Consider the following 16,661-nt stretch of genomic DNA (forward strand, 5'->3'; position numbering starts at 1 on the left):
TACACATAACTGTCGACTCGTTCAATGACAGTACCACCGATTTTAATGTCTCTGTCGTCGTCAATGTTTGTCATGATTTTCGTTTTTGACAAATTCATCTTGAGGCCGACTTTGTTTGACTCCTCATTCAGCTGTTGCAACATAATTTGCGCCTGATCTAGATCAGCTGCCATCAGGGAGATGTCATCTGCGAAACGGAGATTACTCAGGTACTCTCCATTTATGTTGATACCCATTTCACTCCACTCTAATTTCTTAAAAACACTCTCCAGAATCGATGTGAATAACTTAGGTGATATGGTGTCACCCTGTCGTACACCTCTGCCAATTCTGAATTTTTCAGTGCTTTTATGAAGTTTGATACACGACGTAGCGTTTTTATAGACGTATCGAATTGTGTTGGAGTAACTTGAGTCTACTCTGCACTCGTCTAAGGAGTCCAATATCGACCATGTTTCCACTGAATCAAAAGCTTTTTCAAAGTTTATGGATATCAAGACCACAGCAATCTTGTATTCATTGCATTTCTCAATTAGCGTTCTCATCACATGTAAGTGGTCGTTTGTGCTGTATCCTGATCTAAATGCAGCTTGTTCAACAGGTTGGTAGAAGTCGAGCTTCTTGGTGTTCCTCTTCGTAACTATTTTCATGAACAACTTGTAGAGTGTTGATAAGAGACTTATGGGTCGATAGTTTTCCAACTTTGTTATGTCTCCTTTTTTATGCAGCAATGTTATCACTGCATTTTCCCATGCTTCTGGTACTTCTTCCCATTGAAGACATTGATTAAACAAAGTCTAACTACTAACACAACAACTTCTTATTTTTACATCAACTAGTGCCACAAACTCACCTCGGCGAGCCATAATAAACCCAGTAATTGTTTCCGGTGTACAAGCGCCATATGCAAAAAATGTAAGTCCCATAACAGACTCCGGTATGCTAAATGTGTAAGCTGTGGAGTTTTACGTACATTTTACGTACTTCATAAACGAACTTTAAACAAAGGAAACACCCACCAATAACAACCAACATGAAAAACAGCATATATGTAATGGCACCGATCCACACAATGCTCATTATGAATGTGTACGGATACCATTTGCGGTGTATTTTCACATTAATCAGTGTGCAGAAATATACTAGCCTGATTGGCCATGTATAGAACCAGAAAAATGTTCTAAAAAAATTACCGAACGCTGAGTGTCTTACCTCAATGAATAGGTTACAAGAATTTACCGGAGTTTGGCGTCCTTTGGGCACGGGTATAATCCGAATCTCTGTCGTTTTAATAATTGATGTGCTTCTCTTTCTAAAGACACGCAAAAATATTGACCTTTTATTGAATCTGATAATAGAAAAACTAAAAATTTACCTTCAGCCAATTTTCGTTCATATTCTGCAGGTACGTCATCCACCTTCGTCTCGTCCGTTGGTTTGTTGGTTGAAATTGAGATTGTTGAAATTGTCTCTTTCTTGACAGTTGTGGTGGATAATTTTTTTTTACCATTTTTCTCTAAATCTGGAAGGGGTCAATGTTATTGTGTATATCTTAAACGGGATATCCCTGAATTGCTAAAGGACACATTTTGCGATTATGAGCAGAGCGATTCGAATTTAATTCGGCACATCTAACAAATCCCAAAACAAAACTCTAAACAGAAAATAGTTGCGCTATTCCTTGTGTAACTTCGATAATAAATCATATCGCTCAAACAATTACCTTACAAATTGCAGGTGATTCCGATCACGTTCATTTATTAGAGAACGTCAGATTTTTTTAACGCTTAAATCCGTACGGTATTGGCAAGTACCAACGATAAAGGCAACAATATTGAGTTAGTCGACGCCATGTTGCCTTTAAGTTTAATATCTGTGAGGTCGCTAATATCAGGCACTTGTTCATCTCTGAATATATCAGCAATCGCTGTTTCAAATTTAAAAATTAATTCATTGCCATAATTCTAAGGTCCATTAATATGAGTTTCTTCCTTTATTTGCATGAAATTTACAAAAATTAAAAATTAATTTATGAAATATGGATACATGGTCGGCCATTTTTGATTCCAAATCGAGCTGATTTTATCATGTCCGGAGCGATAGCGGACTTGACGCAGTCTAACCCCCAAAAAAAGAACGAAGAAATTTTTTTGAGACGCGACAACTATGTATAGCCGAACATTTCAGTTTCTGCCCTTTGGACTTTATCACCACAAATTCTATTCTATCATATTCTCGCTTCAAATACGAGCAAAAAGAGCTATCACTCGACTATGTAGGTTTAAAATTGCCGGAGACACATCGTTTTGAAATTGCTTTATTAGATAGGTATTGACCGAACCAATCCGGGAAAAAAGTTTATGAAATTCGGTTTACCGGAGCGTGAGCTAGGTCTCTTGAGCTTATATGTAGGGTTGCCATTTTTGAAAATTCGAAAAGAGGACATTTTGTACGAAAAAAGAGGACAAAAAGAGAGGTACATGTCGCTGGCACCGCCACCATTTAGGGCTGTGTGGAGTTATGGCACGTTTAGGGCTGACGAATAAAACCGGTCCCGAGTTTAGGGCTGTCGATTTACGTGAGTTATACCGTTTTGAAGTTTTCAAGCATGTCACTTAAGTGTTTTGTCATAAACTGAATAGGTTTTTGACTTTCCACTCAATCTATGATTTGGGGCTAGTTTAGGGCTGACGATTGAAACCGGTCCCGAGTTTAGGGCTGCTCAAATACCATAGTTATTCAATTTTTTCTCGAAAAAACATGTCATATTGGCAGTTTTGGATGTTATTCATAGTGTTCCTAGTTGAAAGTATATATTAACGTTTGGGGCTAGTTTAGGGCTGACAATTGAAGCCAATCCTGAGTTTAGGGCTGCTATCCCGTCAATGATATTCAGCTTTCTCTAAACACAAACATGTCATATTAGCCCTTTCAACGATATTCAAAAAGCGTCTGACTAAAATTATAGTCTATCGTTTAGGGCTCATTTAGGGCTGAGCGTCTGACTAAAATTATAGTCTATCGTTTAGGGCTCATTTAGGGCTGATTGAAACCGGTCCAGAGTTTGGAGCCGCTCAGTGACCAAAGTTATCCGATGATTAAGAAAAAAAGCATGTCATAATGGGCGTTTTGTTGATATAAATGTGTTTCTTAATTAAATCATAGCTTCACGTTTAGGGCTCATTTAGGGCTGACAATTGAATGCGACCTCAAGTCTAGGGATCTTGAACGAGCAAAGTTATTCGAGTTATCACCCATCAACTGTTCCATTGGAAATTTTCAAGATATCTGATGATCAGATTTCAAGTCTATGACGTGAATCCATCGTTGTCTCTGAGGTATTTTTCAACATTATTTCAAGAGCAACTACGGTATCTATTTTATTTGAACAGTTTCTCCTCTCGCATTTTAGCATTGTTAGAACAATCATACTCAATAAGAGATTCAATAACTTTTTCTGATTTGTAGCGATAAACAAGCCTCTACCCCTATCGCTTAATGCAACATTTTTATGGATCTTTTAATATGAGAATATGACTTTCAGAGTAAACCACCTCTCTTAGTTTTTGATAGATTGCTAACCTAAATACATGACTGGTTCCAAATTTTAGGGATAAACTAGCTCAAAATTGTTGATCAGTTGAAAATTAAAAATATTCTTCAGATATGCTAGAGCCCTCACAGCAAGATATTTCAATTTTACTAAAATCCAATAAGGCCGTCGGAAGCCATTTTGTTAGGAGACCAAAAATAGTTCTGACGATTTAATACCTTTCAAACAAAAAAAAATTCATGAAATTCGGTCAAAATTTACTCGAGATATTGTCAAAATACACCACGTTCACTGTACGGCCGAGTAGCCAGATAAGAGCTCACTCCAAGAGACCTAGCTCACGCTCCGGAGAACATAATTTCAAAAACCCTGATTCCCTAATTGGTATGGTCAATACCTATTTAATAAAGCTAAAACAGACGAAATATGTTCAAATGTGGCCTACCTACAGGCAAAAACTGCTTGCCGCCCTGTGCCTGTTTCACACCAAGGGGTCTAACTCACGAGTCGGTCATCCGATTTCCATAAACTTTTTTTTTGTCGATCGGTATGGTGAATACCTTTTATTTGACGTATCACTTACAAGTGTAACGTTTAAATGTCCGGAGATATCTCCGAAAAACCGTAAAGCACTAATTGGGCCACAGCTCGGGAGGGGTCGATCCAAAATCACTCATCTTCGAACTTAGCCTGTCTTTTGACATTACCAAACGGGAAAAAAAAAGAATTTTCAAAATCGGATGCGTTTTACTCAAGTTATCGTGCAGACAGGTTGACAGACGGACAGACGGACATTTTTAGCCCCGTACGAAGTACAAGGGGCTAATAGGATTACGATGTCGTGTGTAATTGATGGAATTCGAAGCAGACGGTAAGGGCAAAGTGTTTGCCTATGTTCATAGATGACGAATCTGCAATAAAAATTTTGTCTGTCCGTCTGTCCTTCTGTCCGTCTGTCCACCTCCTAACAAAATGGCCGTCGGCCGCCATTTTGGATTTTTGTAAAAACAATATAAATCGATGAAAATGAAAATTACAAAGTCACTGATCAGTTAGAAGTGTAGCTTCTGTTACATTTGAAAGGAACGTCGTACGGGGCTTCGTAATTGCGCTATGCGCATTTTTAAGACGTACACATTTCATAAGAATTTTACTTTACCGACGTTTACGGCCGCAGTAGACTTACGGTAAGAGTAGGGCGACGGACGAACTAGGGTCACGTGCGCAATGGATGTACGGCTGGGGCACTTTTAAGCGTGTATTTTACACTTCTTTTTTACACTGTGTGTAAAAACTTTTAAGAAGTGTGTATTCTACACACTTTTATGTTTGCACAAAAAATGTCCAACTACACACTTTTGGGAAAAAGAAAAGACCGACTATGGAGACTATTCGCAGTTCCTGGAAAAAGTGCTTCATGGAGACTATTCGCAGTAACTGCAAATAGTGTTGCATGGAGACTACTATTCAAAAAAATAATTTATTCAATATAGAAGCAAATTTTGTATCTTATTTTGAAGAAAAAAAATGCAGTAAACTTATAAATAAAGTCACCTGCAACTCAAAATCTTATTTTGGACAAAGGTCGAAATTTCAAATAATATTTATCTATGATGACCCATACAGGCTTAACGTTTCAAGCCGACCGTTCCGATCTAGCTTAGTAATTTGAGTGTGGCGTGTCAACTCTAGATTTATCGACAAAAACACCATCCGATTCGTATGTATCCAATTATTGAGAGAAAATGAATGGGAAATAAAATCGACAAAGTGTTCCCCTCGAAAAATATTGATATTCAACAAACTACAATCAGTTGCAGTCTACCTATTGCGATATTGTCCAGCATTTACAATATCAAAATTCTTGATATTAAAATTCCTGGGTCGACTCGACCAAAAGGATCCAAGTTGACTGCGGTTCCTATCGCAAAGCGAGCGACAAAAATCAAATCTGTCCAAAAGAATAACCGAAGCGACATCAATCATCTAGTGGTAGACGAAGAGTAGTATGTCTGCTGGACAATCAAAAGTTTTGTCGACGATCCATGTTTTGCATTTCTACAGAATGAATTAGCTAACATCAAGAAAATCAATGGAATTGTTCAAAATGTAATTCTGCTTTATCGAACTATCAAGTACGATGTGATTATTGTTTGCACTGGCTCTATTTTGAAAGTTTTCGGTACAAAAATTCTAAAACATTCATATGCACTAGTTGTACTTAAGATTTGTTTAAGAGACGATTATAATTATGTGCTATTGATAACTTTGGTGAAATATAATTACCAACAGCGTTGAGTTTGAATACCATTAAAGACTTTAATTTAAAGTATAAATTGGTAACTGTGGACTGGAATTCCACAGACTTTTTCAAACCTTTTTCAGCCAGTGGATTCACGATTGTATTCTATTTTTCAGTCATTTTCAAACATTTTTAAGGAATTCGAATTTTTCCATTTTAAAGAAAAATGTTCTGCGAATAGTCTCCATGAACCACTATTTGCAGGAACTGCGAATAGTCTCCATGAACCACTATTTGCAGTTCCTGCAAATAGCATTTTCGAAAAGTAAACATTTGTTGAAATAATAAATTTAAAATGACCGGCTAAACTTTAACGGTGGGTCTTTATCAACAAAGATACTTTATCTAGAATGTTAGTGTCTGGAATGATAATCAATTTTTCAAATAAGTCACTTGAGCAGATTTTTTTGGTTTTCTTTTAGTTGTTCTGATAATTTCAAATAAAATTTTGTTAGTTAGACAGCTTAACTTCTTATTTTCTTATTTTTCAACAAAGTTTAACTGTTCCGAATTCTACGAGAATGATTTTCGTATCAGAGAAAGATTTTATGGGGCTGCGGTTTGTTCTTGTTAATGTGAGGTATGTTTTACAGTAAAATAGTCTCTTGTGCTCAACGTGCAGTTATATTTTTCAGTTTCGAATGATTTCTATATTTTATATTTTATTTATTGAATCATTACAATAAACTATATCGCTAGAATCAAGGCTCGAATACAACCGAAATTCTAGTCACATGTAAAACATAAAACAAAAATTCGAAACTTCAATTTTAAGATTAAAATAAGACAAAAATAAAACTATGTTAAAATTTTGTCGAATATGATTTTTAAGTTACAAATTTGACAAAATTTTGAAAATCTAGGCAAATTTCGGAAAATATTAGCAAATTTAGGAAATCAATTTCCCAAAAATAGTCCCGGTTTCCAAGTTAAAACCGAGTTAATTGTTACAACGTTGAGGATGCTATATACGAAGTTTAAGTGTGGAATGTGTAAAAACTTTTAAAAAGTGTGTATTCTACACACTTTTTTGTTTACAAAGAAAATGTGTAATTACACACTTTTCGAATCTGCAAAAAGGTACGGTTTTCCATTTTCAATCTGCAAAAAGGTACGTTTTTGGTTTTTGGAGAAAAGTGTGTATTTACTCAAAAAGCTTAAAAGTGCCTCTGATGTACGGGTTTGTACGGGGCTCAGTCGCAGCAAACGCTTCGACTGTTCTGACGGCTCGTTTTGGGTTATGAGAGATAGAGAGTTACCTTCTTCGGCAAAGTCTCAGAGTTTTACGAGTAGAACAGACTGGTATATGAGAAAAATGTCGAAAGTTAGAAATGGGTGGGTCAATTAGGGCTTTAGAGTTATTTTGTGAATGGTGGCAGATAGAGAGTTACTTTCTTCGGCAAAGTCTCAGAGTTTTACGAGTAGAACAGACTGGTATATGCAAAAAATGTCAAAAATTGGAAATGGGAAATGAGCTATTTCTTGAATTGTTGCAGTTAGAGAGTTGCTTTCTTCGTCAAATTTTCGATTTTCGTCAAATTTTCAATTTTCGTCAAATTTTCGAATTTCGTCAATATTTCAATTTTCGTCAAATTTTCAAATTTTGTCAAATTTTCGAATTTCGTCAAATTTTCGATTTTCTTCAAATTTTCAAATTTTCGAATTTTGTCAAATTTTCAATTGTCGTCAAATTTTCAATTTTCGTCAAATTTTCAATTTTCGTCAAATTTTCAATTTTTGTCAAATTTTCAATTTTCGTCAAATTTTCAATTTTCGTCAAATTTTCAATTTTCGTCAAATTAGTTTAGTTTTTGTCATCATCTGCCAAATAATTTTTACCAAAAAAAAATTTGACTGGAAACAACCAAAATTTTACCAAAAAAATCTGCGTCGCAAAGTGGCAGATGTTCAGGAACAGACCAGCAAGAGTATTTATCTGCCACATGCGACGCAGATTTTTTTGGTAAATTTTGGTTGTTTCCAGTCAATTTTTTTTTTTTGGTAAAAATTATTTGGCAGATGATGAGAAAAACTAAGCCAGCTTGTTTGAACTAATTGGGTGTAAAATTTATTTTTGCGTAACGAAGCTGAAAGCGTCAATTCTAGCGATATCATTCATTTTAGAAATTGTATTTCAAAGACTGCGTCACACTTTTCTCGAAGAGATTTTTGTTAGGATAAGAAGTTATATAAGAACTATATCATCAAAATCAACTGCAATAGTCAACTGATCAACTGATCAGTGTCAAATAGCGGTTTCTTCTCTCAAATAATGTCAAATGAATTGTCAATTTCACAAATCTAAAGGCGAGTACACAGTTTGTAAACAAAAACTATCTTTCCCGCCCTGAAAATTCTGTGTCCTGAGTAAAACAGTGATTGTGCACTGTCCTTGCATTAAGTTAAATATTTCAAGACAAGGACTGGTTAATTCATCTTACCAAAATTGTCCTGATTGCAGCAGTTCATGTTTTCAGCAATTCTTGTCAGAAAGCGAATAATTCGTTCTGATTGGAACATAACGATGAAATATGGAATCAACAGCAAAGTTAATATGAGTGCTTCGTACCAATTAATGTAACCATCCCTGTGAGTCAGGTGAAAATATTTTTGAACATTTGTCAATAAATTAGTTCAATTCAAAGTATTACTCACCATGTTATGATAACCAGACATGTAACGTTTACAGAATACAGTATGCAATCACGTAGAATCGGAATCCAGTCCATTTTCACTTTCTATACAAGATGAATTTTTAGTTTATTACAATTTTCGTCAATATTCGATGCTTGTCAACCTCTTTCAATGCAAGACTGGAAACGGCAGCTACACCTAAGATGTTAAACATCATTGATCCGACAATTGCGCCTAAGCCGAGATCTGAATCAGCGATAAATGTACTAATTAAATTAGTGAATAGTTCTGGTGTTGCTGTTGCGGTAGCCATGAAAACTGCAGCTCCCACATCCTTAAAAATTTAAAGTTAAAGGTCTTAAAATGTTTGATTTGAGTAAGTTTAGTTTATTTTTAGACCCGTACGAAGTACTGGGGTCTTATGGGTTTACGCATACGTTTGTAACACGTCGAATTGGACTCCCTGAGTAAGGGGAAACCTATTGTGGTTGTCTAGAGATGCCAAATCCGCGAAAAAAAAATGTCCGTCTGTCCGTCTGTCCGTCTGTCCGTCTGTCTGCACGATAACTTGAGTAAAACGCATCCGATTTTGAAAATTCTTTTTTTTCCCGTTTGGTAATGTCAAAAGACAGGCTAAGTTCGAAGATGAGTGATTTTGGATCGACCCCTCCCGAGCTGTGGCCCAATAAGTGCTTTACGGTTTTTCGAAGATATCTCCGGACATTTAAACGTTAAACTTGTAAGTGATACGTCAAATAAAAGGTATTTACAATACCGATCGACAAAAAAAAAGTTTATGGAAATCGGATGACCGACTCGTGAGTTAGACCCCTTGGTGTGGAACAGGCACAGGGCGGCAAGCAGTTTTTGCTTGTAGGTCGGCCACATTTGAACATATTTCGTCTGTTTTAGCTTTATTAGATAGGTATTGACCGTACCAATCAGGGAAAATTTTTTTTATGAAATTATGTTCTCCGGAGCGTGAGCTAGGTCTCTTGGAGTGAGCTCTTATCTGGCTACTCGGAAGTACAGTGAACGTGGTGTATTTTGACAATATCTCGAGTAAATTTTGACCGAATTTCATGAATTTGTTTTTGTTTGAAAGGTATTAACGAATGTAAAGCGTCGGTACTATTTCCGGTCTCCTAACAAAATGGCTGCCGGCGGCCATATTGGATTTTAGTAAAATAGAAATATCTTGGGAAAAATGATACTTAGAGAGTTTCTGTTAACATGGAAATAATTTGTTATGTGTGTGGGGTTTCAGGGATTCCATATACGGACATCTATATACCTATATACAGCTATATTGAGCTATATACAGGCATATAGAGCTATATAATAGCATATATTTATCTGTGAAATGTTTATTTATAGTGAAATATAGTTAAATATAGCGGTATATAGCTGTTTAAATAGGAATTTATGAAATTTGTCTTCGTACGGGGCTGTCTATATTGCCTCCGGCAATTTAGTTGTATATGATAACAAGGCAAAGAGTGGATAATGTAAGTGATTTTAAAGGGAGAATAGTTTTTCAGCAGAGAAGAAAATGAAGTAAGAGAAATGAAGAGTTTCACATTAAAGGCTTTTGATACGAATAGGTGTTTCGTACGGGTCGGCGTTAGCTATGTTTCTGTCACATCTTTAAAATGCATTTAAAAACGAACATTCGGTGAAATACTTTTTTATCACACCAAATGTTTATCATTTTATACAAATATGTTCATCTTTATAATAACGCAACATCGGTTATTTGCATGTAATTTAAACAAGTGTAACTTTCTGCAATAAGTCACTGAATAAACATTTCGATAAACTACAAAATAATTGAATAATTTTGTATTGTGGCTTGCCTACGACTACTACATGCAAATTTATTAAATTTTTGTGGACGAAAGAGCGACGCAATCTCAATAAACTAAACAGACATCTGAAACAAATTATGATCGGATCTACTACCCTCTCGTTTTGAAATGTATTGTTCATTATTTCATTATTGTTGCTTGACATTTGATTTTTTTTTTCTGAAGTAGAACTTTCGTCAATTCGACTACACGTAAGAAATTCTAATTTGATTTTTGTGTTTATACATTTTGAGCCACAGCTGATGAGGTGTGACATTATGACGTTAAGGTCACAAAATATTTAAAGTTGTTTCAATTTAATGATTTTCTGACCGACGAATTGAGAAACATACTGAACCATCTTGGTTAATAATATTGTAACAATTCGAAACAGAATATTCCAAACAATGATAGAAGATGATCAAAACAGAAAACATTTTTACTGATTTAATACAACAAATCCCACATTCGAACAAGCAAATCTTTTGCATTTAGCTAAACTAATTTCGAAAACACTGACAAAAATTGATATGAAAGTCCAAGCGAAAAGTGAAAACTAACATGTCCAGCAAAGTTTTTGTTCAACATAATTCTGACACTTTTGATTTTGGGTGCTCACATTCGCACCGGAGAGAAAACGTACTAAAACGTTATAAGCTGTCAAAAGATGTAATAGAAGAATAAACTAAATTTATTTACTCAAATCAAACATTTTAAGAACTTTAACGACTGTAGTAGTAAAATCCTATGATAAAGCCAACACACTCAAACACAAGTTAACACTTTGCCGGTTACTGTGACTTGTCGACTTTAGGCACCCTGGAAATCAGTAAAGTAGTCGAGGAATACCTCCAAATAAATTACTAAAAACCAAAAATTAAATTTTAGATTTTTTAAATTTTATTTGGAGGTAACCGCCGACTCCTTTACTACTTTCCATGGGTGTCTAAAGTGCCAGCGTGGGCATTATTCTGCAATCAAAATTTAAATTTTAGATTTTTTAAATTTTATTTGGAGGTAACCCTCGACTCCTTTACTACTTTCCAGGGTGTCTAAAGTTTCAGCGTGGGCATTCAAAATTCACCCAAGATTGTTAATACAGTGATAAACTAGTAATTCCTGTTCGCATTTAGGTACAATTCTCTTAAGAACTATCGAGGTCTTCGACTCCTAAGCACTTCTTTTTGAGCCCATTTATATTTCTTATCCCAAACCGTTCCTTTCATTGGATAAAACTTTAGGACGTTGCAACTAGAACTGCGCGCCGGTCTCAGCCAATGGGATCGGGGGCTAATATGACGCCGGTGGTTATCGGCGGCCGGCTACATCAAAAAAGGCGGCTAGATCAATATAACCGAATAAGTGAAAAAAAATCGAAAAAATCTATGGACAAAACCAATTCCACCAATATTCCACCTGCTATAAGTGCAGATATAATCTAAAACTTTTAATTGAAAGACTATTTTCAACTATCTCACAGCTTTCATATATGCCAGTTACTTTTACTCTCAAAACTTAGGGTCGGTGTAAAGATGACAATCCCTATTGTTGCGGATTATTGCAAAGCGGAGCAAATTACAGTAAGCTAAAAGCTTTGATTGTCCGTGTGGATACAGATTACAGACTGATTGAGACTAATTATCATACTTAAAAATAGCTAAAAACCTAAATTTAAAAACTGAACTGGCCTAGAATGATCAAAACATTTGGTCTCATGGATTATAGATTATGTTTGATCTTATCGTACACAGAATATTGTTTTCTGTGGCAGACTCTTAAGATCTTATTCTATGAATGGAACGTTACAGGTTTTTGGCTTACAAAAGGTGGTAGAAATGGAAATATGTGAGTCGAGGGGGAAACCATTCAAATACCGAAGGTCAAAGACTCGTGTTCAATGGGCTAATGTTTACATCTCTATGTTGAATATAAATGAAGTAAAAGGGGACATGTAACATTGACGAATTATAGGAAACAAGCCGTCAGAACATTCGGAGCATTTGCCCTAACTGAGCCCTAATTCTTCCGTATCCCTAATACGTCCGTAGCCTTAATACTACTATATAACCCTTATGCGCCCGTTAACCACAACGCTTCCGTAACCCTGTTGCGTACTTGACTGTTATTGCCCCCCTACTGGGCCTAAATTTTAATGAAAATATTCATATTCGTCGTAAAAATTGAACATAGCGCAATTACGAAACAACGTACAAAGTACCTCTCTAATATAATAAAAATATATGAAGTAATTTTAGAAGAACAAATTTGAAACTTTTTTTCTGACCATGTCCATATTCATGATATATGGAATGCCTGAAACTGGTGGCGGGACATTTCCACACAGTCAATATCGTCAGGAACGATATTATCGTTTTTTTTGGACGCCCAAAAAATTTTCATCCAGGACGATAATATCGTCGTAATTGAAAAATTCAAAAATATTGTCTGGACGATAGTATCGTTTTCTGGACGATATTACAGTTCTAGAAAATCTAATGGATATTTTCGTTTTCTGTACGATAATATCGTCCAAAACAATAATATCGTCCTGGGCGATATTATCGTTTTCTTAAACGATAATATCGTCCAGGACGATACTATGGTTTAAACATAACGATAATATATAAAATTTAAATTTACAGAACCAAATGAACCAATTTTTAATATATATTTGCCGTATTTGGTTCTGTAAATTTAAATTTTATATAAAAACATCTTCATTTCTCTTACTTCATTTTCTTCTCTGCTGAAAAACTATTCTCCCTTTAAAATCACTTACATTATCCACCAGTGCCTATATTCGCGAAAATATTTTCTTAATTTTCTCAATTTTCACAAATTTCATAAATTTTCACAAATTTTCTTGAATTTTCACAAATTTTCGTGAATTTTCATGAAATTTCACAAATTTTCTTAAGTTTTCACAAATTTTCATGAGTTTTCAAGAATTTTCATGAAATTTAGGAAAAACGAATAAACAAGAGAACTATTAGAAAATCGTCAAACACTCAGTTTAATTAACATTTAGTCGATGGGTCACTGAAAACCCTGTGTCAAAGTGAGGTCCGGAGCATGTTAAAGTGTTTTTCGGTTGAGTTTAGTATCCTGATGAAGAAAAGTTAGGGTTAAGGCTAAGATCCTGGGCAATAACTTTTGGCGGCGGCATCCGAAAATCCGTGTTTTTCAAGTTTTTTAGTGAATATCACGAGAACTCGAAAAGATAAAAAATTAGTTTGTGTAAAATACAGGATAAGCTGAAAAAATCGTCAAAGTCGAAATTTTTAGTTATTGAAAAAATGCTTAATTTTGGGCCATTATCTTCTCTTTTCAAGTGTTTTACATATATATATATATATATATATTAACTGGGATATGCGAATCTCTAAATTCTGAACACGAATGAAGAAATCAAAATGTTTTTGGAAAGTACAGGGTGGGTATTTTTCATGAAATCTTCGATTTCGCTGTTTTCTTTCCTGTTTTTTCAAATTTTTTTCGTAGACTTACTAATTATTTGATGGATATTTAGGAAATGCGGTCTTTCGAACCTTTTTTCTTATTCGTAGTTGTATGAATGCCAAATATTGTAAGATCCGTTCAAATGCTGACGAAAATAAATAACTTTTCTTATTCTAACTGAAAAGTGCCCAGCTCACCTACCAAAAGAGGTTCACGTTGGTTTAAAACGCACGAAAACCGCTTGTAAACCTATTGTTACATTGTTTAAATATGGTGCATACGTGCAATTTGATACGTCAAGATATTCATGCTCTTTGTTTTATACATATGACCAAATTATGTGATTAGGAGCGAATTGAAACGAAAAACGATTACGGCCCCGTACTCGTATCAAACAAATATATACATTTATATCCCGATACGACGAAGAGAAACTAGTTCTGAGTTACATTTGTTTCTGTTTCGATAAAGTGCTACGATTTTCAGTTTTCAATATTACTATCCTATTACTTGCATCCATCATAGTAATTTATGCAACAAGTTGCGAAAAGTAGTTGTTTTTGTCACTAGATGTGATGTTATCAGACGAGCGTAGCAAGTTTGATAACAACATCGTGTGACAAAAACAACCACTTTCGCAACGTTTTATGCAATTTTGTCGCAAAATCACTTTTTCATGTATTATTTCAAGGTATATTGATTTACTTTTTATCACTAGTGACAAAAAGTTATATGGAAGTCCTTTTTGTCACTAGTGATAAAAAGTAAATCAATATACCATTGAAATGATGCATGAAAAAGTGAACATTTTGCGACCGAATTGCATAAAAGTATTTTTAATCGGTTGATTTCAAATCTTGTACTTCAATTTTTTTAACATGCATTTTACTATATAAATACTGAAATCATACTACACAGAGCTTCGATAACAGATGAATATAATGAAAATAATGGGGAACTATAAATTGGACAAATTATTTTTAAGTGTTGTTAAACATCATAATAAGCAAAAACTGCTCCAAAATGGCTGATCTATATTTTCAGCCAAAGATGTCAATACCCATGTAGTTCTTGTTACAGACAACCCTACATCTACTTTGATAGTCCATACGAAAATCGATTACGGTGGTCTTTGCGAGTTGCTTTTTTTACTTCTGTGACGAAAGAAAAACCTCCAAGTCGGTAGTACTGACTCAGTGGAATAATGCGTTGCGTCAAATTAGTTTAAAAAACGATTATTTAGCAAAAAAAAAAAAAAAACAAACGACAGCATTTACTAAATATCCACAAATAATTAGTAAAGTGCGTTTTTTAATTAGCGAATTCAAACGCCAAAACATCATAGACTGGGAAGCACTTAATTGACTGGGAACATGGATGACTTTTAAAACTCTGATAAATCGAAAATTGTGTTTTTTAAAGATGAACAAACTGTAAGTCTAATAAAAAAAAAATGAAAAAAAAACGAGAAAAGCAACGATATAGAAAATTTTATGAAAAAATAAGTAATTTTCTTTAATTTTCCCAAATTTCATAAATTTTCACAAATTTCATAAACTTTCACAAATTTTCGTGAATTTTCATAAATTTTCTCAAATTTTCACAAATTTCATGAATTTTCTCAAATTTTCACAATTTTCTTGAAATATTTTCGCGAATATAGGCACTGTTATCCACTCTTTGCCTTGTTATCATATACAACTAAATTGCCGGAGGCAATATAGACAGCCCCGTACGAAGACAAATTTCATAAATTCCTATTTAAACAGCTATATACCGCTATATTTAACTATATTTCACTATAAATAAACATTTCACAGATAAATATATGCTATTATATAGCTCTATATGCCTGTATATAGCTCAATATAGCTGTATATAGGTATATATAGATGTCCGTATATGGAATCCCTGAAACCCCACACACATAACAAATTATTTCCATGTTAACAGAAACTCTGTAAGTATCATTTTTCCCAAGATATTTCTATTTTACTAAAATCCAATATGGCCGCCGGCAGCCATTTTGTTAGGAGACCGGAAATAGTACCGACGCTTTACATTCGTTAATACCTTTCAAACAAAAAAAAATTCATGAAATTCGGTCAAAATTTACTCGAGATATTGTCAAAATACACCACGTTCACTGTACGGCCGAGTAGCCAGATAAGAGCTCACTCCAAGAGACCTAGCTCACGCTCCGGAGAACATAATTTCATAAAAAAAAAAATCCAATTTTCATAAACTTTTTTTTTGTCGATCGGTATTGTAAATACCTTTTATTTGACGTATCACTTACAAGTTTAACGTTTAAATGTCCGGAGATATCTTCGAAAAACCGTAAAGCACTTATTGGGCCACAGCTCCTGAGGGGTCGATCCAAAATCACTCATCTTCGAACTTAGCCTGTCTTTTGACATTACCAAACGGGAAAAAAAAGAATTTTCAAAAGCGGATGCGTTTTACTCAAGTCATCGTGCAGACAGACAGACGGACAGACGGACAGACGGACATTTTTTTTTCGCGGATTTGGCATCTCTAGACAACCACAATAGGTTTCCCCTTACTCAGGGAGTCCAATTCGACGTGTTACAAACGTATGCGTAAACCTATAAGACCCCAGTACTTCGTACGGGTCTAAAAAACTTCACAGACTAATTATGAGACGATGCGACATGTCTTCAACAACCATCCAGAACGATAATATCGCCCAGGACGATATTAAACTGGGCTCAAAATAAGAATTTAAATTCTGTGTGGTTCAAGAGTTTTTCTTGTTCCACACGATCCACAGCGCTTTGAAAGCCTTTTTAGTAACCATGCCCTCTCATTCAATTTAGTCGAAACTATCAATTTCATTCGAGAC

The 16,661-nt window shown here is 34.8% G+C and overlaps 1 protein-coding gene and 1 long non-coding RNA gene across 2 annotated transcripts in view; one reads left to right on the plus strand and one right to left on the minus strand.

The window, feature by feature from the left end:
• The window catches only part of LOC119079782 (sodium/potassium/calcium exchanger 3-like), a 43,200-nt gene that overhangs the window by 14,757 nt on the left and 11,782 nt on the right, over positions 1 to 16,661 (minus strand). Inside the window, exons 4-10 of the mRNA XM_037187853.1 lie at positions 8,653 to 8,823; positions 8,511 to 8,593; positions 8,297 to 8,442; positions 1,376 to 1,522; positions 1,240 to 1,312; positions 1,020 to 1,180; positions 854 to 955 (exon numbers count right to left, since the gene is read on the minus strand). Coding sequence (XP_037043748.1) covers positions 854 to 955; positions 1,020 to 1,180; positions 1,240 to 1,312; positions 1,376 to 1,522; positions 8,297 to 8,442; positions 8,511 to 8,593; positions 8,653 to 8,823 — 883 coding nt within the window. The remainder of the gene's footprint in view (positions 1 to 853; positions 956 to 1,019; positions 1,181 to 1,239; positions 1,313 to 1,375; positions 1,523 to 8,296; positions 8,443 to 8,510; positions 8,594 to 8,652; positions 8,824 to 16,661) is intronic.
• LOC119079783 overlaps positions 1 to 16,661 on the plus strand; it is a 31,358-nt gene that overhangs the window by 13,230 nt on the left and 1,467 nt on the right. The window lies entirely within an intron of this gene.

The sequence above is a fragment of the Bradysia coprophila genome, unplaced genomic scaffold, assembly GCF_014529535.1.
Source record: "Bradysia coprophila strain Holo2 unplaced genomic scaffold, BU_Bcop_v1 contig_333, whole genome shotgun sequence".
In the NCBI taxonomy this organism is placed as follows: Eukaryota; Metazoa; Arthropoda; class Insecta; order Diptera; family Sciaridae; genus Bradysia; species Bradysia coprophila.